Source organism: Rattus rattus, chromosome 5, assembly GCF_011064425.1.
Source record: "Rattus rattus isolate New Zealand chromosome 5, Rrattus_CSIRO_v1, whole genome shotgun sequence".
Taxonomy (NCBI): Eukaryota; Metazoa; Chordata; class Mammalia; order Rodentia; family Muridae; genus Rattus; species Rattus rattus.
The window spans coordinates 64,949,584-64,977,083 of record NC_046158.1 but is presented as its reverse complement, the minus strand read 5'-3'; the positions used below and the strand labels follow the sequence as shown (position 1 = coordinate 64,977,083).

General features: G+C 44.5%; 2 protein-coding genes and 2 pseudogenes across 3 annotated transcripts in view; all 4 read right to left on the bottom strand.

The window, feature by feature from the left end:
• Agbl2 (ATP/GTP binding protein like 2) overlaps nt 1–21,380 on the bottom strand; it is a 36,179-nt gene extending 14,799 nt beyond the window's left edge. Inside the window, exons 1-9 of one of the 2 annotated variants that reach the window (XM_032903625.1) lie at nt 20,990–21,380; nt 20,163–20,260; nt 19,714–19,777; nt 14,607–14,741; nt 10,343–10,396; nt 8,905–9,090; nt 6,945–7,052; nt 3,532–3,685; nt 139–921 (exon numbers count right to left, since the gene is read on the bottom strand). In XM_032903625.1, coding sequence (XP_032759516.1) covers nt 139–921; nt 3,532–3,685; nt 6,945–7,052; nt 8,905–9,090; nt 10,343–10,396; nt 14,607–14,741; nt 19,714–19,777; nt 20,163–20,198 — 1,520 coding nt within the window. In that variant the 5' untranslated portion in view covers nt 20,199–20,260; nt 20,990–21,380. Of the gene's footprint in view, nt 1–138; nt 922–3,531; nt 3,686–6,944; nt 7,053–8,904; nt 9,091–10,342; nt 10,397–14,606; nt 14,742–19,713; nt 19,796–20,162; nt 20,261–20,989 lie in introns of those variants that run through there. The other variant, XM_032903624.1, reaches the window with a different exon arrangement.
• On the bottom strand, nt 11,054–11,744 carry LOC116901598 (annotated as a pseudogene).
• LOC116899962 lies at nt 12,350–12,961 on the bottom strand (annotated as a pseudogene).
• A 1,494-nt stretch (nt 21,381–22,874) lies between the features above and the next one.
• The window catches only part of Fnbp4 (formin binding protein 4), a 28,868-nt gene continuing 24,242 nt past the window's right edge, over nt 22,875–27,500 (bottom strand). Inside the window, exons 13-17 of the mRNA XM_032903623.1 lie at nt 26,798–27,114; nt 26,544–26,688; nt 25,460–25,794; nt 24,056–24,213; nt 22,875–23,832 (exon numbers count right to left, since the gene is read on the bottom strand). Coding sequence (XP_032759514.1) covers nt 23,742–23,832; nt 24,056–24,213; nt 25,460–25,794; nt 26,544–26,688; nt 26,798–27,114 — 1,046 coding nt within the window. The 3' untranslated portion in view covers nt 22,875–23,741. The remainder of the gene's footprint in view (nt 23,833–24,055; nt 24,214–25,459; nt 25,795–26,543; nt 26,689–26,797; nt 27,115–27,500) is intronic.

Genomic DNA, 27,500 nt, shown 5'->3' with positions numbered 1-27,500 from the left:
TTAACCCATGGCTGCAAGGACTGTCACAACCATACCGGACTCCTAAAACAAGAGATGGGCTCTTCCTCCTCGTAAGGTATGAGTATCTGGCACTAATGCTCCCAGCATTCATCAGAATTATCAGCAAAGAGGTCTCACCTTTTGATCATGTTCTTGGTGTACCAAATGCAAGGGAAGGAATCCTTAAGAACAGTTTTATAATGCCTGTTCAAGTCCCTTCCGGCCAGCGAACACCGATAATTCCCCACTATCACGCCGTCTGGATTTAACATGGGGATCACCTTGAAGACAAAGATATCCCTGAGGAGCTGGGCATCCGGAGAGTCGCTGAGGATGAAGTCCAAAAAGCCGTTCATGATCCAGGAGCTGTTACTTTCTCCGGGGTGGACTCTGGCACTCAACACCACCGCTTTCTTTGCAGCTGCCTCTTGAGGGGTCCTGGATGGGTTGGTGATGGTAAGCAGATAAACAGTATTCCCTGCTAAGCTTCTGCATAAAGCTCGGAGCTTGCAGAACTGAGACTGGATGGGGTTGTTTGCTACTGACAAGAGATAGCATTGCAAGTCAGTGTACGTGTATGGGTAAAAATGTGCAAAGAAGCAAGTGTCCTGGTCGTGAGGAAACTGAATGGTCCAGGTGAGACAGTATAAGGGCTGTGGCCCGTCATCCATGTTGTTCTTATAGTACTTGATTTCATGGCCCTCTCTCCTCCAGCCAACGTTGTAGATGGTGGCGTCCAACTGAGAGTACATGAGAGGCTTCATCCCTACGGCGTAAAGGCTCTTGGGTTTCAGCAAGTTGACGATCGTGAAGCGATAGGTAACATCTTTTCTGGTGTTCTGAACTCTGAAGTAAAACCACTGCGTGTGCTTGTCAGTGTAGAGGTCGGTTCGCAAGGTGAGTTCGTACTCATAGATACCTCTGTATGGAAAAGAAAAAATAGGAGAACCTTTCTAGCACCTCGGTGCCTCACTCACTATCAAAGCATGTATGGGAAGCATTGTTTTCTCCTCGTAAAAGCGGATGGGACCACAACTGCCTGCTAGGCAAACATCTCGTTTCTAGCTTACCCACTTCTCCAAGTCACATAATAAATTAGTGAAACTTGCGGGAGGGAAGTTTGTTTGGGACAGAGAGAGTCCCAGCTCGCACTGGGAGCTGGGAATGGCGGGACATACTTATAACCTGGGCACTGGGGAGGCTGGCAGGAGGCTCAGAACTTTCAGGTCAGTCTGAAGTATACAGTGAATTTGAGGCCAGTCTGAGTTACCTAGGGTTTGGTAGGTCTGGAAGCTCACTAGCAGTTTCTAGTCATTGTTGTCTGTTTTTCTGAACAGTGCCCTCTCTTGGCTGTGCTAGCTATCCATCGTACAGATGAGGCTACATTTTGAAAACTCTGAAAGCTTAGTGTCATTTTCACCTCTGGTTACCAACTTGAATATGAGAAAACATCTCTGGAATAGATTCACTTTGTTACAAGGCAGCAAGATACTGGGGCTTGCGAGACTGCTCAGTGGGTAGAGCTGCTTGCCACCATGCCTGACGACATGAGTTTAATCCCCAGAACCCACACAGGGGAGAGAAACCCAGAACTCATGAGGAAGGAGAGTACACAGTCCTGAAAGCTATCCTCTGACCTACACAAAACCACACGAGCACACACACACATGCATGCTTGTGTGGCGTGACACATGTGTGTCCTTTACTCTCCAAAAGAGAGATTCTTTTTAAAGGAAGAATCTAAGCATAGCGGTGAGCAGCTATAACCCCAGCATTTGGAGCCTAAAGCAGGAGGACTGTAAAGTCAAGGCCAATCTCAGAAGCATAATAAATCCTGTCCCCACAAACAAACAAACAAAAAGTAGAGATGGAAAATGAATTCCCAAACGGAAACGTATATGTCAAGAAAAACAGAAATTCACCCCTGTGCATAATTAAGAAAGTGCATACTGAAGTGGAAAGCGGACAGCAGGTAAGTACAGCTCGGTGGTAGGGCGTGTGCTTGGGATGTGTCAGGCACTAGGCTCAATTTAAATTTTCCTTCAGATTGATTTATGTGTATGAATGTCTTGCCTGAAGGTGTGCGTGTGCCGTGTGCCGTGTGCGTGCCTAGTGTCTGTGAGGATCAGAAGAGGAGGGTCAGGTCCCCTGGGAATGGAGGACGATGTCTGTAAGACACCTTGTGAGTGCTGGGATCTGAACCGGGCTTTTCTGTAAGAGCAACAAGGCCTATAACTGCTGAGCCATTCCTCTGGCCCTTGGGTTCTTGTTTGTTTTGGGACATGGTCTCTTTACATACCCCTGGCTGTTCTGGAATTCCCCATATAGACCAGGCTGACCTCAAACTCACAGGGATCCACCTGCCTCAGCCTCCAGAGACCTGGGCGTGCATCACACCCATGAACTGATAAAGGGAACTGAAGTCACGGTGGAAGGTAATGTACTGATAACTAGAAAGACTTAAAGTGTCCAAAGACTTTGATCTAACAATTTTCTTTTTTTTTTTTTCAGAGCTGGGAACCAAACCCAGGGCCTTGTGCTTCCTAGGCAAGCGCTCTACCACTGAGCTAAATCCCTAACCCCAACAATTTTCTTTTTAAAACTCTTCCTGGGGGTTGGGGATTTAGCTCAGTGGCAGAGCGCTTGCCTAACAAGCGCAAGGCCCTGGGTTCGGTCCCCAGCTCCGAAAAAAAGAAAAAAAAAAAAAAAAACTCTTCCTGTAAGGCCACACATACTTAAAAACATAATTCATAAGGGTATTCAGTCTTTAAGATAATTAAACAAAAATTATTGTAATTGGTCCTCAAAGATAAGTGAGGTACAAGATACACACAGAATAAAACTGTGTGCACGCTTCACTTAGAGACAAGGTCTTACACTGTTACCCAGGCTGGTACTGAACCCCTGGGCATAGGCACTCCTCCTCCCTCAGACACCTGAGTAGGCAGAAAGCACAAGCCACGGTGCCCAGCCTTCACAGATAAAAATAAGGGGGCATATGTATGTTTTATATATCATACATATGCATTTATGCATATATGCCAAACTGCTAAGAGTTCTTACATATAGGGGTTTTTATGTTGCCTATATTTCTTTTACTGATAAGAATGTCAAGGCTTTATGTATCGCTTTTATTGTTGTGTGTACAAGGATGTGTGTGTGCACCATGGCATCTATATGGAAGACACAGGTCAACCTTGTGGAGCTGGTTCTCTCCTTCCATGTTCACGTGGGGTCTAGGGATTGAAGTCAGGCTGTAGACTTGACGGGCAGGTGACTTTACACACTGAGTCAGTCGTCTTGCTGGCCCACTGATACAACTTTTAAGTGAGCTCTTTTTCTTTTTGTAAGCAGAAGTGACTTAACGTTTTATTCTGGAAGGAAATTAGTCATAATAATTCAATTCTCTGTTAGCCCTTAATACATTCTCTACCGCCTCTCCTTTGCAAATGCTCCAAACTCCTGAAATTGTTCCTAGAGTCATTTCTCAGCCCCTCGGCCACCGCCCTTAGAGAGGCCCTTGATACTCACACTCTGACGGCTTTCTGCAGGTTCCCGCTCTCAAACCTTGACTCGAACAATAGAGTGCTGTCTTCCGGGCCTTGCAGTGTGGCGGCAAGCTCCTTGATGACTCCTTGTTTGCCTCCTATTCTGGAATTGGTGAAGAAGGAACCCTCTGTAGGCACTACAGAGGAGAAAGAGGCCATTAGACTAGGTCCCGCTCAGAACTCGGTCTCCACATCTTTATGGAGCCCTATCAACCCTATAAATACTCAACAGACTCTACTGTCCTTACCGGGACCCTTGACCTTATAGATGCTACATGTGTTTGCACACAGTAACGAGTCCAGGCCTCACCCTACCAGGCCAGTGCTCTACCAACATCTCTCCAAGCAGAGACCCTTGACGTTCAATGGTGCGCCACTCTGCAGTCTTTGAGTGACTTCCTTTAGCGCTAGACTCTTGTCATAGCAGAGACTTTTCATTTCCATCTAAATCCTGATTTTAAAGGACATTGATGGAAATTGATGCCCTGGCCCAGCTTCCTGGAACTGGAAGGAAGGCTGTGGAGGAGGCTGAAATTGGAGGACTGCCACACAGCAAAACTATATCAAAACACCAAAGTCAAACTAACCCTGACGTCCCAAATGTCTGACCCCAGGTGAGATCACAAACAGTGGTGATTTGGCTGCTTCCTAAAGAAGTTCTCAAAAGCATCTGCAATCCTGTTCTTTCTCTTTTTTGAGCCATGGTCTCATGTATATAAGCTGGCTTGGACCACCCTATGTAGCCCAGGATAGCCCGGTATATGCCTGAGCCTCTGATCTTCCTGCTTCTGTCTCCTCAGTGCTATCTACTCTCTGGTCGAAGAGTTCTGGGACTGCTAAGCAAGTAATTCACCATCTTAGCTGTATTCCCAACCCAGTAGCCTCAAGTCTTGCAGTTACTGTTGAAAAGACACATCACAGATTCAGAGATTTCTTTTTGTCCCGCAGTATAGTTAACATTGTGTTCTAAAGACCCTACTTTATTGTCTTTCTCTGATACTTTTGTTAATTTGAGGAAAATTTATTTTCTTACTTATTTATCAATAATTTTGTGATTTAAGCAATTTTAATATTCATCAGATACTTTATAAGATCATGAATTTCTTATGAAGATCACAGTGGTACTCAATTTTACTATATTTGTATTATATTTATTATAGTCATAGATAATATTAGATATAATATTATTATATGCATTATGTATTTCAGATATTAACACTCACCAATTGCCAAGCTACTACTACCAAGAGTGTTGACCATGGAGCATTAAAAAAATAGCAGTGTTTGTAAGGAATCTGATTTTTTAATGTATTTTTATTTATTTGTATGTGCAGGCCATGAATGTGCAAGTGGTCTACCCATGAAGACCAGAGAAGGTCCTGGAATCCTGAGCTAGAGTTAGTTACAGGGGGTTGTGAGCCACCCAGTGTGAGTGGAGGCAAACCAAATCCTCTGGAAAAGCAGCAAGTGCTCTTAACTTCTGAGCTATCTCTTTAGCCTCAAGGATAAGTGCTTATTTAATCATATAATCATCATATGTATGTATGTATGTATGTATGTATGTATGCATATATGCATGTATATATAAATGTATGTATGTATGAATGCATGTATATATGTATGTATGAATGCATGTATGCATGCATATATGTATGCATGCATGTATGTAGCCTTGGCTGGCCTAGAACTCACTTTGTAGACCAGGCTGGGCTTGAACTCAGACATCTGCTTGCCTCTGCCTCCCGAGTGCTGGGATTAAAAGGATGCACATCACTCCCAGCCTCAGGACACTGATTTTCATAACTGGTCCCTGTTATGACTTTTGCTTTCATATGCAATCTTGTGACTGTAGAATTTAGATAGCACACAGCTGGAGAATAAACCGTAACGTTCATAAAAAGCGAAGGGACCAGGAGAAGAAACGAAGCACAGAGGAGGCAGGAGCAGAGGTAAACCGAGGCCACAGAAACCACAAGCAGGGAGCCCACAGAGTTCACATTTTCATGGAACTGCAAAGGATTGTTCAGCAAACAGATGCCATTAAACAGACACTTCATTGTTTTCGTTAACATTTAAGGTGGCCTAACTTCTGTAACATAGTAACATTTGTCAGAGAAGAAAACTGTGCTGGCCATGGGGGCATGCACCTATAGTCCCAGCATTTGGGTGGTAGAGGCAGAAGGATCTCCTTGAGTTCGAGGCCAGCCTTGTCTACAGAGTGAGTTCCAGAATAGCCAGGGCTACACAGAATCCCTGTCTCAAAAATATACATCTACGTCTGGGTGTGGTGGCACACGCCTTTAGTTCCAGTACTCAGGAGGCAGAGACAGGCAGAGACAAGCTGTGAATTTGAGGCCAGCCTGGTCTACAGAGTGAGTTCCAGGACAGCCAGGGGGTGTTTATTACACGGTGAAACTCTGTCTCAAAAAACAAAAATGAAAACAAAAACACAGAGAGAAAAAAACAAAAAGAAAAATATAAATAAAAAAGAACTATTGAGAAACTAGAAAGGTAGCTCGGCAGTTAAGAGTGCTAGCGCTCAAAATAAAATATGAACCTAACCACCCAAAGGACCTGGCTTTGGTGTGCAAGCAGGCCTTTAACTTACATTCAACTGTAAAAATGTCACTGGAGAAATAAAATATGAACCTAAGAGTGCTAGCGCTCTTCCAGAGGACCAGGATTCAATCCTCAGCGTCCGCATCGGGTTTCAGCCGATCTGGTGTGCCCTCTTGTGGCCTGTATGGTCACTGCATGCACGTGGTACACCGCCATCCATGCAGGAAAATATCCACACACACAGAATGACATTTACAAGTAAAGTACTGAAAACCTACAGCCGATGAGTGAGGACTGTCAAGGCCTCCACGCAGGGAGAAGACAGACAGACAGTTATCAGTCAGTTTTAAAAATCACTACTGGGCCCAGCGGGATTTGACAAGTAAAGGAACTTGCCATCAAAGTCAGACAACCTGAGCACAGCTCTGGTCCCGCATCGTAGACAGACAGATGTGAGCTTGGAACTTGTCCTCTGACCTCTGCCTGCATATGAGGTGGTGAACCTTTTCCTGTACAATATGCCCTCCTCATTCACACACAAATCATTGTAATAAAAACGAAGAGATACAAAATCATGTAGGGCCGGCAAGATGGTTCAGTGGGTAAAGGGGCTTGCATAATCCTGAAGACTTTAGCTCGTCCCCTTGAAGCCCACAGAAAGGTGAGAGAGAAAGGACGTGAGCTGTCCTCTGACCTCCCAGCATGCACTGTGGCAGGTCTGCCCATCAGCACTGGGAGTCCGTTTTTAAAAAAATTAAAATCACCTTTACTGTGCCCACTAAGTTTACTGTAACTTTATCACAGTTAATCACTCACTGTTCAGCGCAATGACGGTACCTGAATCCAGCTGGTACACAATTGTACCTTGCTCTTCTCCCACAATCTCTGGTACCCTTTCGTTTCCTGTAGGTTGGTAGAAATACTCTGGTTGAAGTGGAACCCACTCTGAAAGAAGATATTTTCAGAAGTACAAAATAAGGATACAGGGCACAATAAAAATTAACATAAAATTATTATTACTCAGATGATTAATGTTTAATCCAATCCAATGTTTAATGATTAATCCAACCTACTTCCCATTCCCAGTTTCCAGCCTGCTTATGAATTCAGTGTCATCCATGAGGACTAGGGCAGACACTGAGCAGGCAGCATGTCAAACGGTAACATGTGTCTGTCATGGACAGGGTCCTGAGTTGGACCCCAGCACTTGATACACCTATAGTAAAATCATAAATTTGTTTTTAAAATGTGTGTGTGTGTGTGTGTGTGTGTGTGTGTGTGTATGAGCAGATGTCTGTGGAGGGCAGAAGCTCCCCCAGGAGCTGGGGTTATAGGTAGCAGTGAGCCATCTACTGTTGGTGCTTGGACCTGAACTATGATCCTCGGGAAGAGAAGCAACAGCTTTCTGTTGGATTGTTTTCTGTCAACTTGACACAAACTAAAATCACTTAAGAAGGAACCTTGATTGAGAAGATGCCTCTAAAAGAGTGGGCCATGGGGAAGCCTTAGGGCATTTTCTTAATTGGTGATTGATAGGGAAAGGCACAGCCCATTGTGGGCTGGTTGTCTTGGATTCTATAAGAAAGCAGGCTGAGAAAGCCAGGGGAAGCAAGCCATAAGTAACACCCCTTCATGGTCTCTGCATCAGCCCCTGCCTCCAGTTTCCTGTTGTGTTTGAGTTCCTGTCCTGACTTCCTTTGATGATGAACAGTAAAGTGTAAGCTGAATGAACCCTTTCCTCCCCAAGTTGCTCTTGGTCATGGTGTTTCATCAAACCAATAGTAACCCTAACTAAGACAAGGTCCTAACAACTAAGACAGCGTTCCAGCCCCAGAAACACAGATCCTATCACTACAGGAAAGGACATCCTTCCTTTCAGAGAAAATAAAGCCTTTTTATCAGCAATAAAGTTAAGAGTCAGGAAATTTGTCTTTGTAGCTCGTTTTGTTTTTTTTTTAGGCAATGACTCTCTACATAGATCTGGATGTTCTAGAACTCACTATGTAGACCAGGTTGGCCTTGAACTCATAAGGACCTGCCTGTCTCTGACTCTTGAACGCTGGTATTAAAGGCCTGACTGGTATACAATCTTCCGCTTCATGTTTTTGTTGCTGTTGTTGTTGCTGTTGTTGTTGTTGTTATTGTTTTGAGACAGGGTCTCACTCTGAAGCTCTGGCTAGTGAACAAAGGCCTGAGTTCAGAGAAACTCTGTCTTGATAAACAAAAGCAAACAAAAGACTGTATACCAAGAGCTCACAGATAGACTGATTACATCACAAAAGAGACTCCGGAGGCCGAGACTGGAGCCTGGTGACAGAGCCCTAGTGAACAAAAGCCTGGCCTCTGGTAAGCTATCTTCAGATTCCTAAATACAGAAGCATTCTAGTTTATGCTTTGTGAGTTAACAGATGTAGACCCTGTCTTTTCGTCTATGTCAACATGAAAAACTAAATTCTTCAGGCTAGAGAGTTGGCTCCATTGGTTAAATGTTCACTGTGCTAACGTGAGGATTTGAGTCAGAGTCCCTGTGTTCAGATACAGGCTATTTAATCTACTTAATTTAATTTACGTGTATGTGTCTAAAGGGTGGGAGTGAACCTGTAAAAAACAGTACTGGGAGGTGAACAGAAAAGGATCTCTATGGCCATCTGGCCGGCCAAACTTGCCAAATTTGGGGCCTGTAGGTCCCAGTGAGAGACAGCCTTGTAATAAAGTAAGATAAAACAGCAGGAACAGTGCACACACACACACACACACACACACACACACACACACACACACACACGTCCCCTATTACCAATGTGATGAATGTTTTCCTTGATGACCTCACATTCTATCGGCCATCTTGGAGCCTGCAGCGGCCCTTTGTTAGAGAAGCATGAGAAGAGCTCTCGGGGTTCTCGAAGGCGTGGGTTTACCGTATCCAGCTCATCATAAAGCAGCTGCCTGCTCCTAAGGAGTGGTGAGCTCAGCATAAGCGAGTCTGCAGGGAGGAAGAGGAAGTGCGTGAGCAGCCTTCTCTTTCCGGCTGTTCTCTTACGATAATCAGATCATCTTAGACGCTGCTACAACATCGCAGTCTGGTGTAGTTTTATTACCTGCTCTTAGGAGGCAGAGGCAGGCAGATTTCTGTGAGTTCAAGGCCAGCATGGTCTATACAGAGGTTTTCAGGCTTGGTCAGAACACCAATAAAAAATAGACTGTTTAAGATAACAAATAAAAATTATAAACTATTAAGTCAAAATTCTACATAGTCTAGACTTTGTTTTTGTTTTGTTTGGGGTTTTCAAAACAGGGTTTCTCAGTATAGCTTTGGCTGTCATAGAACTCACTTTGTAGACCAGGCTGGCCTTGAACTCACATAGATCTGCCCGCCTTTACCTCCTGAGTGATGGAATTAAAGGCATGTGGCACCACCATCCACCTTCACATAAATTTTTAGAATTCAAGTTCACAGGTCCAAGATCTTTCAACAGTGAGGACTTTCAATTCTCCTGTCAATATTATGGGGGAAAGCACAACAAACAAACAAACAAACAAACAAACAAACGAACAACAACCAAAACACCCCTTCAGTAACTGTAGTAGAAGAAGCACACAGACCTAAATTCAGTCTCCAGAACTCAGGCAAAAACGCTGGGCTTGGTGACACACCCTCGTGGACATCATTTTTGAGAATGGCACCCAGTGTTGTCCTGTAGCTCGAGCACACACACACACACACACACACACACACACACACACACACACACACACACACACACGGCAGATAGACCGAAAGAAACAGAAAGAGGGGAAGAAAGGGAAAAATAAGATGACAATAAAATCCTCAAGTGCTGAGGAGACGGCTCAGCTGGTAAACTGTTTGCCAGGCAAGGACAAGGGGAGGAGTTCCGAGGCCAGAACCCACATAAAAACGCACAAGGGTGCCCATCTGTAACCCCAGGGGTGGTCAGAAAGAGGGACCCCTGAAGCTCACTGGCCAGGCAGTGTGGCCAAATCAGTGAATTCTAGGTTCAGGAAGAGAGATCTTGTCTCAAAAAATAAGGTTGAGAGGCATTTCACACAATAACCAAAGACATACAGTATTGACATCAGGCCTTTGAATGTGTACGTACGCACCCCAAAACACATGCACAAACACAACCATGCAAGCACACGCATTAACAACAAAACTTATGGTGCAGTGATTGACAGATTGAATTTCCGAGTTATACTTATCTGAAGCTTGATACCTTTGTTTACAGCATCTATCTGAGCATGCCCAGTTGAAGTTAAACAGTTAGGCCCTAGGAAGAAAGAAGGGAGAACCTTTTTTGCTTATTTTATTTATTTATTTATTTTTTGTCCACTCTCTCCCATCTCTTTGTCCTTTTCACCCCCACACCAGGCCCCTAATTTTCTTCATAAGTTTTTACCCAGTAATTAATGGCTGAGACAATAAACATTTGAAAAGATGGCAAAGTGAATTTAAAAGAAAGCCAGAGGCTGGAGGGATGGCTCGGGAGTTAAGAGTGCTTGCTGCTCTTATAGTGGACTGGGACTCAGTTTCAAGCACCAATCAGAAGGGGGGAGCTCACAGCCTCCTGTAACTCCAGCTCTAGGGGATCCCCAAGCCTGGTCTCCAGGGCACTCACAACACACACACGGACACAGACAGACACACAGACACACGCACACACACACAGAAAAATTAAAAATAATAAAAATAAGATGTTGTTGGGCATAGTGGGGGAAGGTTTGGGAGGCAGAGGCGGGCCGATCTCTATGAATATGAGACCAGCCTGGTCTACACAGTGAGTTTCAGGCCAGCCAGAGCTAGTGAGAGGCTATCTTTAAAAAATGCATATGCACATATACAGCCTGTGGATTTGTTACCTGCATTCTTATAAAAAGTAACTTTTTTTTTCAGACTTAATTCATTTATTTTTCTTGTATAAAAACCCTTATGTGGTAGCCACAGCTGGAGCCTGGGTCCTCTGAACGGGACTCTGGTGTGGGTTTTCACAAGATGGTCAGTGAATTCCTGATAAGGAGACTTGGTGAACACAGTCTCTTTCCAGAGGTCAGGGGTCAAGTAGCTGTAGATCTTGGAGATGGCACCAAAGGTGGCCTTGGCAAAGTTGCCCAGGGTGGCAGTGCAGCCCCTGGCTGGAGTGTAGCAGTCATCTATACCAGCCATCATCATGAGTAGCTTCTTGGGCACAGGAGCAGAGACAATGCCAGTGCCTCTGGGGGCGGGGATGAGATGCACCAGCACAGAACCACAGCGGCCTGTCACCTTGCATGGCACAGTGTGGGGTTTGCCAATCTTGTTCCCGCAGTAGCCTCTCCGCACTGGGACAATCGAAAGCTTGGCCAGGATGATGGCCCCTCGGATGGCAGTGGCTACCTCCTTGGAGCACTTAACACCAAGACCAACGTGGCCACTGTAGTCCCCAATAGCGACAAAGGCCCTGAACCTGGTCCGCTGGCCAGCCCGAGTCTGCTTCTGCACTGGCATGATTTTCAGAGCCTCAGCCTTTAGAGATGCACCCAGGAAAAAGTCAATAATCTCAGACTCCTTAATGGGCAGGGAGAACAGGTAGATCTCCTCCAAGGACTTGATCTTCATGTCCTAACCAGGCGGCCCGGGATCCACTCCTTGTCTTCAGCTTTACCTCCACGAGCCCATGGCGTCTGACCACGCCACGGCCTCCGTCACGACCCATCATGCCCCAAGGCCCCCCGGTGAATCCTCTCAAGTGAAGCCGCTGGCCTCCTAATCCTGCCCCCCGCCTTCCCGCCATTTGGTGTTTTCCCGGAAGCAGCAGCTAAAAGTAACTTTTGACCCTCATCAAAGAAGCTTTTTCTTTTCTTTCCTTTTTTTAAGATTTATTTATTTATATGAATACATTGTCACTTTTCTTCAGACACACCAGAAGAGGGCATCAGATCTCATTACAGATGGTTGTGAGCCACCATGTGGTTGCTGGGATTTGAACTCAGGACTTCTAGGAGAGCAGTCAGTGCCTTTTTTTTTTTTTTTTTTTTTTTCTTTTTTTTTTTGAGCTGGGGACCAACTCAGGGCCTTGGCGCCTCCTAGGTAAGCGCCTACCACTGAGCTAAATCCCCAGCCCCCCGCAGTCAGTGCTTTTAACTGCTGAGCCTCTCTCCATCCCCGTGGCAATATGTTATTTCTTTCTTTCTTTCTTTTTTTTTTAAAGTATAACTTCTGTTTTATTTTTCCAAGTTATTTTTCTTTCTGCCTTCATGAAATCACCTCTTTACATGGGCTTTGGTGGAGGTCGTGGTGCATCGGCAGCAGGTCTGGATCATGGTGGGGGTGTTCGGTCCTTCCGGGCCTCACGAGATCGATTCCTGGTGACCATGCTATGAATGGCATAGCTCACGCAGTAGTGCAGCTTGACATAGAGCTTGGGAAGCACATATGTGTTGAAGACGCTTGCTTCAGATGTGTCCCTGACTGCAGTGGCTTCTACAATGTTCCAAATGACAAACTTCTTAATGGCCTTATCCTTGGGCACGCATCAGGTGCAGAGAATTGGCTGCACATGGCCACGGCCCTTTCTGGCATGACCGTTTTTCTCCTTTTTTGGTCATATTGAAGCCAAGACTCCCACAATATGTTCTAATCTCTGGCTCCTACTCATCCTCTGGCTCATACTGTGTCCAAGTGTGTCTAGCTTGTTCTCTCTTCAACCTGTCTCGGTAAACCTCTCCTGGTAAAACTGCCTCTCTCTTCCCCACTGTACCTTTAATAGCTCCCCATTCTTTTCTGTTGTGAAAGTTGGGCATTTCCTATTGTAAGGTTTGAATCGAACCTTTTCTAGGACCTCTTGAATGAGACTCATGGAGGCGGTGATCGATGCAAAAGCAAGAGCTTAATCATTCCGATACGTCGGGGTCGTCCCACTTCAAGGTGGGGACGACCCTGAGCAGACTCTAACAGGGAGTTATGTACTAATTGGGACAGGATTCAAACAATGGTAGCTAGGCCGGGTGCTACTGTAGGGCAAAGTGACCTTCAAGCTGACTTGTGGTCAGTTCTGGACTTTCCAGGGGGGTCCGCTGGGAATCACAGGTAGTTATGTTTGACAGTCTGGCTAGTAGTTGTTCCAGGAACTAAACTAACTCTACTCCTACTGGAAGGGAGGGGTCTTTCTGTGCTCGGAAATTTGTGTTGGAATTTTCCCACTGGCCTCAGACTGACCCCAACTCTGGGCCTTTCACTATTCTGTCAAATCTTTCTCTGATTTGTCCCTTTGTCTTTCCCTCAATTAGACAGACACTTTCAAACATGGTTGCTTCTTTATACAAACTTTACCTTCGTTGTTTGGGATTAAAGGTGTATACTAAAAGCGTGCCTATATTCCAGACAGAAGGTGTGAGCCAAGGCTGAGCCACAGAACAACTAGAAACAGGCTTTTTTTGTTGTTGTTTTGGTTTTTTGTTTGTTTGGTTGGTTTTTTGTTTTTAGTAAATACCACACTATTGTGGTGTGATCAAATATCCTGCAACAAACTTGGAAGGGGGAAATGTCATGGGGTGCTACCCCTAGACAAAGAACTACAGGCATCTGAGGCAGAGAGGGAATTAGCCCCTTCTAGGAAAGAGCCCCCTAATTGGTTGTCTAATGCAAAGGGGCTATCTCTGGAACCGTATACCCAGAAACAGACAGCCAAAAGGACTCAGGTCGTCTTTATACTGATGCATACCAGTAATCAAAGAAAACAAGGCTATTAATTGACAGTGAGGGGAACACGGAGAAGATGGGGGAGGAGGTGTGGGAGGGGCTGGAGGGAGGAAAAGGAAGGGCTAAAGTGATATAGTTATATTTTAACTAAAAATGTATAACTTTTTTTGTTTAAGTTAGCTTAGCTTTTTGACTCCCTCTGCTCTTAAGCAAAGCATCTTGACCACATACACCACATACACTCAACGACAACTTAACGTGGAAAACAATGTGTTCTTTCATGAGGGTCTTGACAGATTTTTCAAAAACTGTGAGGGAGAAAGTCCAGAATGACAGAATCTTAATTTCAACCTATAATCCAAGTGAATTTATAGCACACTTTTGGAGCTGGTGAGATGACTGAGAAGGTAAAGGTATTTGTTTGGTTCCCCAGTACATATATGGCAGAAGGAGAGAACCAGTCCCACAGATTTAACCTCTACATGCATGCTGTGTTTGTGGTATGTCTGGACACACACACATACACACACACACAAATATAAAACACAAAAAATACCAAACAAACACCACCACACAAACACCACCACACAAACACCACCACACAAACAACACCACACAAACGCCACCACACAAACGCCACCACACAAACGCCACCACACAAACAAACAACAAACAAACAGAGAGCAGGAGCCCAAGTTGGTGGCTTAGCATCTCTGACATTACATCATGTTCTCTGAGGTTCCTGGAGTTTTCAAGGAAGGTTCTGGGTGGGGGTAGGAGGTTGGAGGGTGGCTATTACTCACATAGAAACATCTCTTTTTCCAAGCTGTCCGAGATGAAATCATCTCTTTCTCCAAAAGAGCCATTTAGCATATACCGAGGGCTGCTCCTCCAAACCCGCTGATGGGTGGCTGAACTTGGTAAGCTGCTTTTCTGAGCTAAGAATAAGTGGTTTAGTTCAAGTTGCTTGTTGGTTGGTTCAGTACCTATGGTGCTGAGGTCAGTATTAAAATCCTGACCACTCAGACCGTTACTTTTATTACCAGTGCCCATCACAGGCTTTTTATAATAACACATCCAATCTCTCAACATTCCAACATATATGAAGGGAGAAGAAAGAGAGTAAAAGGTTAAGACCATTGTATAATGGAATAAAGGGCTTGGAAGACAGAAAATCAGTGTCTCTAAGAGGTAGGAGAGCCAAACCTGGGCAGGTACCAGAGTGGGAGCAAAGTACTGTGGCAAAAGCCTTTTTGAATTTACAGTACAGGTCTCACTATGCAGCTTCAACTCTCCTGGAACTCACTATGTAGACCAGGCTCTTGACTCAAAGAGATCCAAATGCTGGGATTAAAGGTGTGCACCACACCCTGCTTCAAAAGCCTTTTTGCCCTAAGGATACTTATTGGATCTGACAAACTCAAGTTCTCTCTTCAACAAATTAGTAGTAAAGTAGAAATAGTTAATAATAATATGCAACAAAGTTGCTAGAATTACAATTAATATTCAGTTGGCCATTGTGGCTTGACGAAGGTAGCAGGATTGCGAGGCTGAAGCCAGTTAGACTACACGGCAAAGCTTTGCCTCAAAACACCAAGATTTGTAGATCTAGTTCAGTGGTAGAACAGCCAGGTAATATGAGCAAAGCCCTAGGCTAAGTACCCTAGAACTGCAAAAGTAAACAAGCAAAATAAAGCTATATATTGTGGTGAAGATTAACCTGAGTTACCAATGAATCTGTCTCGAAAGATTAAAAAACAAACAAAACAAAACAAAACAAAACAAAAAACAGAATAAAATCGCTGAGTGTTGTAGCTCACACCTTTAATCCCAGGACTAGGGAGTCAGAGACAGGCGGATCTCTGAATTTGAGGCCAACCTGGTCTATAAAGCAAGTTCCAGGACAGCCAAGGCTACACAGAGAAACCCTGTCTCTAAATAAATAAATAAATGAAACAACCCAGGACTAAACCAACCCAAACCAACACAACAAACAAACAAACAAGCCCCTTAGCTGGATTCTTGGGGCTGACACAGTGGAAGGAGAGAACCAACTCCTAGAAATTGTTCTCTGACCACCACATCTAAATAATGGTATGTGTGCACACACATCTGCACACACAGAAGTAATGTAATAAAAGTGAATTTCCTTCTTGTCTTTTTGTAGCTGTGGGTGACTGTGAACTTTTGATCCTCCTGGTTCAGCCTCCAGTGCTTGCAAGCACTTACTTCCACCCCTAGCTTCAAAAGAATTAAAGTTTAAAAGGACAACCTGTAAGACTAGAGAGACAGATGAGCAGTTATGAACACTTTGCTTTTTCTGAGGACCCTACATTCAGTTCCCAGCACCCACATGGTGGTTTTTACTCAAATTCCAGGGACACATGACACACTTTTCTGGCCTCTAAAGGTGCCAGATGTATATACAGCACACATATAAAAACATGCAGGGTGTTGGCGTTCCTTCTAAGCTCCGTCCAACAGTTACCTGGCAACAGCCAAGTAGATCTGGCTGGCTTACTATAAAAGAGGCTGTTTGGCCCCTCCTCTCTCTCTTGCTCTCTCTGTCCCTTCTTTCTCCCTATCTTCTCTCCCTGACCCCTTTCTCCCTCTCCTCCCTCCCCACCTCTCTCCATGTGTTCCCGGCCAGCCTGTCCCCCTTCCCTCAGTCTTTCTCTGTCTTTACTCCCTTCTCAACTCCCCTTTCCATGTCTCAAATAAACTGTACTATACTGGTCTATGGCTGGTACCTCAGGGGGAGAGAATGCCTCAGCACGACCCCGCCGAGGCACCCCTCCCACCTCACCATACCTGGCTCTATAAAACATATCCTGGCCTTCTTTTTATTAAACACTACACGGGGGAACGCACCACGCTGGCTCGTTTTATGTCAACTTGACACAAGCTGAAGAGAAGAGGGAACCTCAACTAAGAAGACGCCTCTGTAGGATCAGGCTCTAAGGAAGCCTGTAGGGCATTTTTTAAATTAATGATTGACGGAGGTTTATTTGGCTTACACTTTCCTATCATGGTTCATCATCAAAGAAAAGCAGGACAGGAGCTCAAGCAGGACAGGAGCTTGGAGGCAGAGCTGATGCAGAGGCTGTGGAGGAGAACGGCTTACTGCTTTGTTCCCTGTGGCTTGCTCAGCCTCCTTTCTTCTAAACCTAGGACCAAGCAACTTGCTCTTTGCCCATGGTGTTTCCCTGCAGCAGTAGAAACCCTAACTAAGTGCACTGAGAGGCTCCCAGAGGCTTCTGTGATGATATCATCATATCACACATGTGTTAGAATGTGTTATGAAACCGCTCGGGAGGGACTAGCAAGTATGGTCTTGTTGGGAGAGGTGTAGCAATGTGGAGGAGTTTGGTTAGAAAAGACATATACCACCAGGTGGCGGAAGCCAAGCCTTTAATCCCAGCACTTGGGGCAGAGGTAGATGAATTTCTATGAGTTCTAGGCCAGCCTTGTCTACAAAGTGAGTTCCAAGACAGCCGGGGCTACACAGAGGAATACTGTCTCAAAAAACAAAACAAAGCAAAACAAAGCAAAACTAGACAAAACAAAAACAACAAAAAATACCCCCCCAAAAAAACCCTTAAAATTAAAAAAAAAAAACCAAAAAGTTTTATTAAAGGACATTAAGTATTTAAGTAAATGAAGAAACATATCCAAGAGCTTAGAAGGCAGATGTAGACCATGCTGGGATTAAAGGCATGTACCACCATGCCTGGCAAAAATTTACCATCTTCTAAAATTTGATTTAATCTATAGATTTAATCCAAGTACAATAAGTTTTATTGCTTGTTTGCTGAGATGGGGTTTTAAACTACTGTAGAAGTCTGGCTGGCTTGAACTTGCTGTGTAGCCCAGGAGGGCTTCAGCTTGAATGCATATTGCAAGTGTGTAGCTGCACATGCACATGTGTGCACATGCAAGTGGAAGCATGGGGTTGGTGTTGGGACTCAGCATCGATTGTTCAACCTTATACACTGAGGTGGGAGTTGACAACTGAATGCCATGTGTGTAGTCTTGCTGGCTGGCTGGCCCTGGGAATCCTCTGTCTATGTCTCACAGTGCTGCAATTACATGTGGGTCACTGGCCCCCACAGCATTTAGGTTTCCATGGATCCAAACTCCAGTCCTCACATTTAAGTAGCAAACATTTTAATCCCTTAGCAATATTGTCACCACCACCACTACCCCATCCCTACTTTTTGAAAGAGGATCTCATGGAGACCAGGCTGGTTTCAAACTTACTGTGTAATTGAGTATAACCCTGAACTCTGGTCCTCCTGAAACTGTTTCCCAAGTGCTGGTGCCATCGTGCCTCTGCTTATAAGATGCTGGTGCTCCAAACAGGGATTTCAACCATGCTAGGGAAACATCTACCAACCAAGCTCCAATATGTGTGTATATGCTTGCTCTCTCTCTCTCTCTCTCTCTCTCTCTCTCTCTGTGTGTGTGTGTGTGTGTGTGTGTGTGTGTGTGTGTGTGTGGTCTGTTTTTATTTATTTTTCCTGAGTCAGGGTCTCTCTGTGTAGTCCTGGGAGCTTGATCTGTAGACCAGGCTGGCCTCAAATTCATAGAGATCCGCCAGCCTCTGCCTCCTGAGTGCTGGGATTAAAGGCCACCACCACCACCATCACCTTGACCCCCAATGTTTTTAATTTATCTTTATTTTTTTAAAAAGATTTATTTATTTGTTTATTTATTATATAGCATTCTGCCGGCATGTATGCCTGAAGGCCAGAAGAGGGCATCAGATCCCATTACAGATGGTTGTGAGCCACCATGTGATTGCCAGAAATTGAACTCAGGATGTCTGGAAGGGCAGTCAGTGCTTTTAACCGCTGAGCCATCTCTCCAGCCCTCAATATGTTTTAAATTAAAATGTTGGGCAATGGATAGCTCAGCAGTTACAAGGACTTGCCTTTTTGAAGAGTTGTGTTTCTAAGAGCAACATTGGATAGTTCACAGCCAACTGTAACTCTAGCTCCAGGGGATCCCACACCCCCTTCTGGCCTCTGTGGGCCCTTACACACGTGTGCACACACACCTGTATGCACACACACAATTCAAAGTTAAAAAATGAATCTTAAAAAAAAAGCAAAACATTTCTCCTAATAAACTACAACTCTGCTTTAAACGAAAAGGTGGTATGTGGTTCAAGATTCAAGACTGACCCTACCAAAAAAAAATCAACAAGTAAGCAAGTAAGTAAATAAATAAATATATAAAAACAAAAGGTTTCAAGGTTCTGGGGATTGAATTTAGCTCTTGGGTAATGTTAGACAAGTGTTCTACCGCTGAGCTACAACCTCAGTTCCTAAAAAATTTTAACGTCACAAATTAATTTTAAAATCTACATAAAGCACTTGAATGCAGCTTAGCAGAGTACTTGCATAGGGTACTGTATTGAACAGAAGTTCTATGTCCAGAACCATAAGAAAAAAAGAAAAAAAAAGAAGAGAGAGAAGCAAAGACTCAAGAAAAGGTGAGACACTTTTGAAGAACAAGGTGACAGGAAATGACTGTTCAGACATCAAGACTATAACAGCTGTGTGTAATGGCATAAGAGGCTAAGACAGGAGAGTGAGTTCCTTAACCAGCCTGGGCTACATAGTGCGACTCTTGTAAAATAAAAAAGAAAAAGAAAAGAATCTACTTCAATGTCATAGAGCAATTCAGAGCATCAGTAGAAAAAAAGTCCAATAAACTAAAGATCCTAGAAGAGACATTTGTACTTTTGCATTTAGTCTGTCCCTTGACAGAAGTAATGCAGGCCAATCCGGTAGGAAGTACTTTTTAACTAATCACCTAGAAACGTTATTCGAGTCTTATCCAAACAGTTCTTTCAGTAAATACAACAATTCAACCCGATGATGCCGGGAGAGAAGGAAGTGTTACCTTTGAAATATCCATAATACTGCAGGTGATGGTGCATAAAATCCTCATAGGGATCAGGAAGAGTCTGTGAAAGAAAAGCCATTCTCAAGCAGAACATTTCATTCAGACGACACTGAATTCTTAACAAAAAGCACCAAACATGCTGCATAGGCTACGGTAACAAAACAAGTGAAATCCAAGCAAATATTGAATTACTCTATTTGGGGAATCATAATCTCCAACGGGTCTGGTGGCAAACACTAGTAACCCCAGCATCAGGGAAGCAGAGGTAGGAGAACAGCAAGTTCAAGGATAGTTTGGGCAACAGTGAGCTCCAGGGGAACAGAGTGAGTTCCAGGCCAACCTGGGCTACAGAGCCCATCCTCCAGCTGGGCCAGGATGCCACCAAAGCGAACCTTTTGACCTTGGGTTGGGCTTCTGTGAAGTTATTGGAAAGGGAGTGTACCAACCTCCTGCTTTAGCTCTGTTTCCAACGCCGGGAACATGTTACTGCCGCATAGTGTGATGTAGGCGAGTCAGTAGCTCTGAACCCAGCTGCAATATCTGCCTAATTTCCAAACAGGTAGCGGATTACACAGAAGCTACACATTACCGTAGGAAAAAGTGAAAAGAAACCTAACCAATCACCACCTCCAACAAAGAACACCAAATCTGCAGGTCCTGCCCCTTCGCACCCACAACCACTGGGGGCCAACTCTTGCCAAGCCAGCCTTACGAAAGGAGAGGACGGTGGTTCCCAGCACGCACCTGAGGAGCGGCGGCGCTCTGCGTGTGCCCACGCCTGGTCCACTAGCCTCACCAGGAGCCTCGCTGGCCCCATGCTTAGCTTACGCTGAGAACAGATGCCCAACACAAGGACGCCACAGAAAAGAGAAAGGAACCGGGTTGGGGGCACGCGCAGAGTCGCTTCAGAGCAGTTGAAAAGGAAAGGTCAGGGGTCGGAAGCGAAAGCCCTGGAAACGTTCAGTTCTGAGTGCCCTGCCTCGGAGTGTGGACCGCCAAGAGGAGAAAGCTCAAGGAAGGGCGGAGCCCTCGGGGTGACACCGTGCTCCCTAGGTCCTCTTTACTCCCCAGCTGGTCCGCAGGTCGGGAGGACGCGGCAGGAGCTCCCCCACTACACCTTCATTCTCACTCCTTCTGCAGAGGCCAGCCCGGGAGTCCTGTCCGCCCAAAGCACCTCGCCCCACTGCCCTCCTCACTCCCTTCCGGCCTGGGATCCCCTGCTTGTCCCCAGCCAGCTAGAGCGCTCCTTCGCAGGCCCAGTCCCTCGGCTCACCTGCTGGAGCTTTCTGCGCGGACCTTGGGAGCCTAGCAACCGGGAGCCAGAAGCGGAAGGAGGGCAGGACCCCGCCCTCATCCGTGTGCTGCGAGCCCAGGGATGTCAGGCAACTTTTGTTTCACATGCCAACGATTTAATCATTCAAACTTCATCTCAAACTTTACAGACTCAGTCTGAGAACAGACGATGACAGTGCCGGGAGCCTTCCTTTTTCTAGTTTCTGTTGTAGGTAATTTACTTTGTTCAAGGGGCTGAAGCTTCCATTCCTTTGGGGGTTGGGGAAGGTTAGAGCTGTAGCAAGCAACTAAGCAAGCGTTATTAAAAAAAGAGATAGCAGATACGTTCAGAGAACATGAGGGCAGCCCTAGAGAAGGAATCAGGCTCATTCTAATTTACCTCATTTCTTCTTCCTCTGACAAACAATATCCTCCCCTGCCCTGCCCCCTTCTTGATTTGGTTTAAAATAAGTTATTCCTTTAAAAAAAAAAGTGTGTGTGAAAGAGGGAGGGGGTAGCGAGGAAGAGAGAGGGAAGACAGAGACACAGAGAGACAGAGACAGGCAGGCACCAGGCTTCAGATCCCCAGGAAGCTATTTACCTGCAGGTGTGAGCTTTTTGAATTGGTAAGTGGGTGCTAGAAACGGATCTCCCAGGCCTCTGAAAGAGCAGCAAGTGCTTTTAGCTCCTGAGCCCGCTCACCTTTATTCTCCATATTACTGTTCGAATGTGCAGGATTAGCGTGTGAACATGTGTAAATTAAACACTTTGTGGTGTCTGTTCTTTCCTTCCACCTTTGCAAGAGTTTCAGGAACTAACTCAAGTGCTAGGCAAACACAAACCTGTTAGGCTAGCTAGCCAACCTTTATTTTTGTAAAAATAAAAATATTTTAATATGTGTGCTTGTGAGTTCAGGTGCCCACTGAGGTCAGGTCTCCCTAGAATGGAGTTACAAGCAACCGGATGTGGGTGCAGGAAACTAAACTGGATCATCTGGAAGAGAGTTACAAGCCGAGCCCCACTGTTACTTTTTGAGACTTGTTCAAAGACTTGTGTTAGCCTTCATCGACCAAATGACCCACTATCTAAAAGTAAAAATGTGCTATTTAAAGGGCAAACCTCCTTAGGGCTTAAGAGATGGCTGAGGTAAAGAGCACTGGCTGTACTTTCTGAGTTCAAATCCCAGCATCCACATGGTGGCTCACAACTACAGTCCTGTGGGATCCCTCTTCTGGTGTGCAGATGTACATGCAGACCAAACAGCGGCCTAGGACACGTCCTAGGCCACGGAGGAGGCTGGTGCTCTCCAGCAACTCCTACCAGCCTAGAGAGCTGCCGATTAGTTAAGACAAAAGCTTTAATAGCTAGTTGATAATCTTTATTTGTAGAAATTTACTCTATGCAAATTACAAAACAATTTTATGTACAAAATGGGCATCCCAACATTAGTGCATTATAATTAAAATCTAACACACTGTAATACAAGTAAAAAAAATGGAACTGCATAGGAATATACTAGAATAAAATCCCAACTGTTATCTTTGGTTAACTATTGTGATTATAATCTTAAGTACCCATTACTTTCCATAATCAGCTTGTATTACTTAATAAAAAGCTGTAAAGCACCTTTCCCCCACCCCATATTACATTGTTTCTAGGACTTAAGGAGGCCAAATATCAGCTATATTATTAACAGGATACAAGCTCTAGAAAATGGCACCATCTTATCTGGAAATGCCTGTCTTCCTACATCCCCAAGTCAATACTTTCCTGATGTTCAAATGTCAGTGTATGCTCTGTACCAAGTCTGATTAGAACTAAGAATACACTAAGCCCTAGTTATATAACTGTGTGTAACATGCTTAGAAGAGCAAAGGGATAACCAATCAGAAGTATAAAAAGAGCTTTATTGGTGCATATATACAAATTTACAATGTCAGAAACTGGAGAAATACAAACAGCTTTAGGACACAATTTGTTTTTTTTTCTTCAGTTTAAAGTGACCTTTCCTGATTGTGATACAATAGAAAGCACACAACAGTGAACTGCTTCTTAAACACTGGAATCTTATGGAGAATGCATCCACACACAGAAGGAAGGTGTATTTCTGAAGTGGCTAAGACAGTGAAGACAGTACAGACGTGGCTTATTATACTTATTGCCACACACTTAGGGGGAGTTCTTAAAACCAAGGATCTAAACACCTGATGCTGCTGCTCCTGCCTGTGTGTAAATATACCACCTGCTGCAAAGCAGTGTTCTAGGATTGCTGAGAACTGCTCATGTGGCCACCAGCACAGATCTCAACACTTCAGGGCAGCAGACTTGAGGAGGAGGTCAGAAAGAGATCCTGATGGTCAAGCAAGGTAGGATACTGAGCTGCCTTCTTAATTGCACTTGTTCTGGAGTAGAAGGTAGGGAGAGTGCCACACTAGGAACTAAACAAGTCTCTACTGGGCAGGAAAGCCCTTCACTTTTGCCAGCAAGTCCTATACAGAGGTTTCATGCCCATGACTCACATGTTTGACTCATATCTAACATGCTAAGTTGCCAGTGTGAGAGTAAAGACAGCCAGGTCAAAGCAATTCCAATCACCTCATCTTCAGCATCAGAAAAACTACATTTCATAAATGGACAACTTTGTATGCCCATGCCCTTGCCCAGGAAATGTATATGTTTTTCCTTATATCGCTTACAGTTCATTGGACAACAGTTTAAATCTGTTTAAGACTGAACATAAAACAAAATTAAAACTAGGTGTTGGGAGCCATTTTCCTTCTCTTCAGCCTTGCTCGCCAATCCTCAGGAAGGGCTTCAAAATTAGCATTTCTTTCTGCCAGGCCACTGTGAAAACAATTTGCATGTTATTACTTCATTGGAAAGAAAGAGAACCAAACTTTTTTAGAAATAAAAACTCTATCTGAAACTGAAAATTGGATCTCACGTCCATTCAGGAAAACGTTTCAAGTTTCTCAGCCAAGCAGCGTGTGTATTCTTCATGAAGGGCTGTAACTTTAGGACTGTAACACCATGCGCCTCTGCCCACATCTGTGACAGCACTCCTTACCTCACCAGCTGCTGCTGTTTCCATTCCTCAATTCGCTTCTGTGCAGTCGACTCCCGGTCCTCTTCGCTGGAACTTGAATTATCTTCTTCATCTAACTCCCGCTGGATACTCTGCCATTTCTTTACCAAAGATGGCATTTTGGTTTTACTTTTCTTTGCCTACAACAAAGTGGTAGATTAGTGAAATGTAATACATGAACAAGGAAATAGACCCTTTACACTGGAGATTATGTTCTCCCCCTGAATCCAAGGAATAAAGATGATACTGGATGCATCCTGAAACCACTGAGAAGCAGCATGGAAGTGGCAGCAGGAATGTTAAAGTGGTTTGTACGCAGGTGCTATAAAACGCTGACTCCTGGTATGATATGGCTGGTGCTCTCTTAAACTCACAGTAGCTGTGTTGTGTACACAAGACTGAGCCTGCTCTGAAGGGGGCGGGAGTTCAGGGGGCCCCATTCTTTCCTGAGGATTTACACAGTTAATAGTTGATGGAAGAAGGAAAGACATTAGTTTTGGTGGTAGAGTGCTCGTGCCCTTATAAACTATAAAACTCACTGTTGGTGTTGGGGATTTAGCTCAGTGGTAGAGCACTTGCCTAGCAAGCACAAGGCCCTGGGTTCGGTCCCCAGCTCCGGAAAAAAAGAAAAAAGAAAAAAAAAAATAAATAAATAATGTGATGGGCTGGAGATGGCTCAGTAGTTAAGAGCACTGACTGCTCTTCCACAGGTCCTGAGTTCAAATCCCACATGGTGGCTCACAACCATCTGTAATGGAATCCACTACCTGGTGTGTCTGAAGACACTAACAGTGGACTCATAAATTTTTTTTTAAAAAAATTAAAGAAAGTAATGGATAAAAGAAGAACTAGTTTATTGATTTCCATCTGTTTATGTGTATGTATGTATATGCCTGTGTATACACAGGTTCTTGCAGCTGCCAGAGAGAACATGGGAGTCGTTATTTTTAAAGAAGTGCTTAAAAATGGTAATTGGGGGAGGACGGAGGCACAACTCAGCAGTTACCACTGCTTGCTCTTCTGGATTGGACCTGACTAGAATCCACAAATGACCCGCAGCGACCTCTAACCTCAGTTCTGGGGCCTGCTACTACCCTCTCTTCTGAGCTCCAGGGATAGCAGGCACACAAGCGGTACATGGATATAGATCTATGAAAACATACATGTAAAAGTCTTTATTTTCTAAAAGACGGTCTCACTATGCAGCTGTGGTTGGCCTGGAACTCACTCTGTAGACTGGGCTGGCCTCAAGTCCAGAGATCCACCTGTCTCTGCCTTCCAAGTGCTGGAATTAAAGAAGTGTGCTACCACTGCCTGGCAATTTACTTCTTATTTTGTTATTGAATATCATCACCTTAAACTTAGTTTTTAATGGAGAAGTCTCACCTTTTCTCTTTTCCCTTTTCTCGTCTTCTCTGGCGGTGGCCCTTTGGGAGCTGGTGGGGGTGGAGGCGGAGTGGGTGTGGGTGGAGGAGGTGGAGGAGGAGGTGGCTCTACAACAGCAGGCGCTGCCACAGTTCCTCGAGCCTGAGCTGGCTGCAGCGATGGAGTGGTGGTCACTCCGATTGGGACAGAACATTCGGCATAGCTCAGAATTGCAGGCGCTGCTGCTAGTCCAAGGTAATTTGACTGCAGGCTCATCCCTCTGGTCGGATGACCCATCCCTGCTGCTGCATGGCTAACTGATACTGCTTGGTGTGCCATCCCCACTGCTTGGTGACCTAACGCAGGAAACAAAAAAAAATGAAACTATAAAAAGGATACACTACAACAAGACAGAAAGAAAAAGAAACTAGGAGTTAAGTCACAAAATTATTTCAATATACTTTTTCCCTTAAAAATGACATACTTGCTAGCACCAAAATATTAAAGTTTGTAGCATGGTGGGCATGCCTTTCTTTTATTCAAGTACTTGAAATGAAGAGGCAGATAGATCTCTGCAAGTTTGAGGCCAGCCTGGTCTACAAAGCCAGTCCAGGACAGCCAGGGCTCTGTTACACAGAGAAAACTCTGTCTCAAAAAACAAAACAAAACAAACAAAAAATGATAAAACCTAAAACAGAAAAAAAAATCTTGCAAAAATAAAAGGGGCTGGGGATTTAGCTCAGTGGTAGAGCGCTTACCTAGGAAGCGCAAGGCCCTGGGTACCGCCCCAAGATCCAAAAAAAAGAACAAAAAAAAAAAAAAAAAAAAAAGGATGCATGAGGGTTGGGGATTTAGTTCAGTGGTAGAGCGCTTGCCTAGCAAGCGCAAGGCCCTGGATTCGGTCCCCAGCTCTGAAAAAAAAAAGAAAAAAATAAATAAATAAATAAGGATGCATGTCAAATGTTTAAGGGTATTTCTGGTGACTAAAAAAAATAAATATACGTAGCATTTCCAATCAAAAGCCTTCTAACTTTCCAACCTGGAGAATCTAATGCTGGAAACAAGTGATATATTGAGAAAAACCCACTTTGATCATGGTGCTTACCTGCAGCTATAGCTGACTGGCTATAGAGAACTGGAGAACTACCGATAGTAGCTGACCTCTGAACTACTGCAGTACTAATTTCTGGAGCCTTTCTCTTTACTGCTTTCGTGGATGGAGGACTAGAGGCAGTAGAATCAACTGAACTCTGAAACAAAAACATTCTAATCAGCACTACAGAATATATTCTTCTGAAGCAAAGCACATCAATCACTCTCCAGTTCCCGTGACACCCAGAAGGCCAAGGGCATCATTACCTGGCTGGTTACAACTGTGGTCTGTGTTGAAGGTTTCAAAGGAGTGTCCTCCTCTGTTCCAGGGGCAGGAGGCTCCTCACTTCCCTCATCCTCCATTTCTACCTCCTGAATCTCACCATCTTCCAACGGCGGCGGAGGAGGAGGAGGTGGAGGTGGTGGAGGAGGAGATTCTGGGGGTGGAGGTGGAGGTGGTGGCATTTCCAGAGGTAATGGAGGTTGAAGCACAGGTACATTTGACTGGAGGAGGGTCCAGAATGGAGTAAGTGGCATGAGTGATGAAGAAACTTGACCAGAAAAGGATTCTTTACAAAGAGAACCTGGAAAACAGACAGTAGTCAGACAAATCCTTCAAAGCTAATATTTATGTGACAGGTCATCAGACTGTCATCAGACCATTAGAACAGACATCTGTACCAACCTAGGACAACTAGCTAGCTCTCCCAAAATCAAAACTTGACTCATAGCAAGCCACCGATGTCACCAAAACACCATGCAATTCAACTCAGAAATTACTTCTATGGAAAGGTTGATGCTGAAATACTAGCTGTATTCTTTAGGTCCAGATTTATAAATAAATAAAAATTTAACAATGAGAAACTTAATAATCTAGATCTACAATTTGGAAATTGATGTTTGTGTGTGTGTGTGTGTGTGTGTGTGTGTGTGTCCCCGCCTGTGTGCAAGGTGCCCTTAAAGACCATAA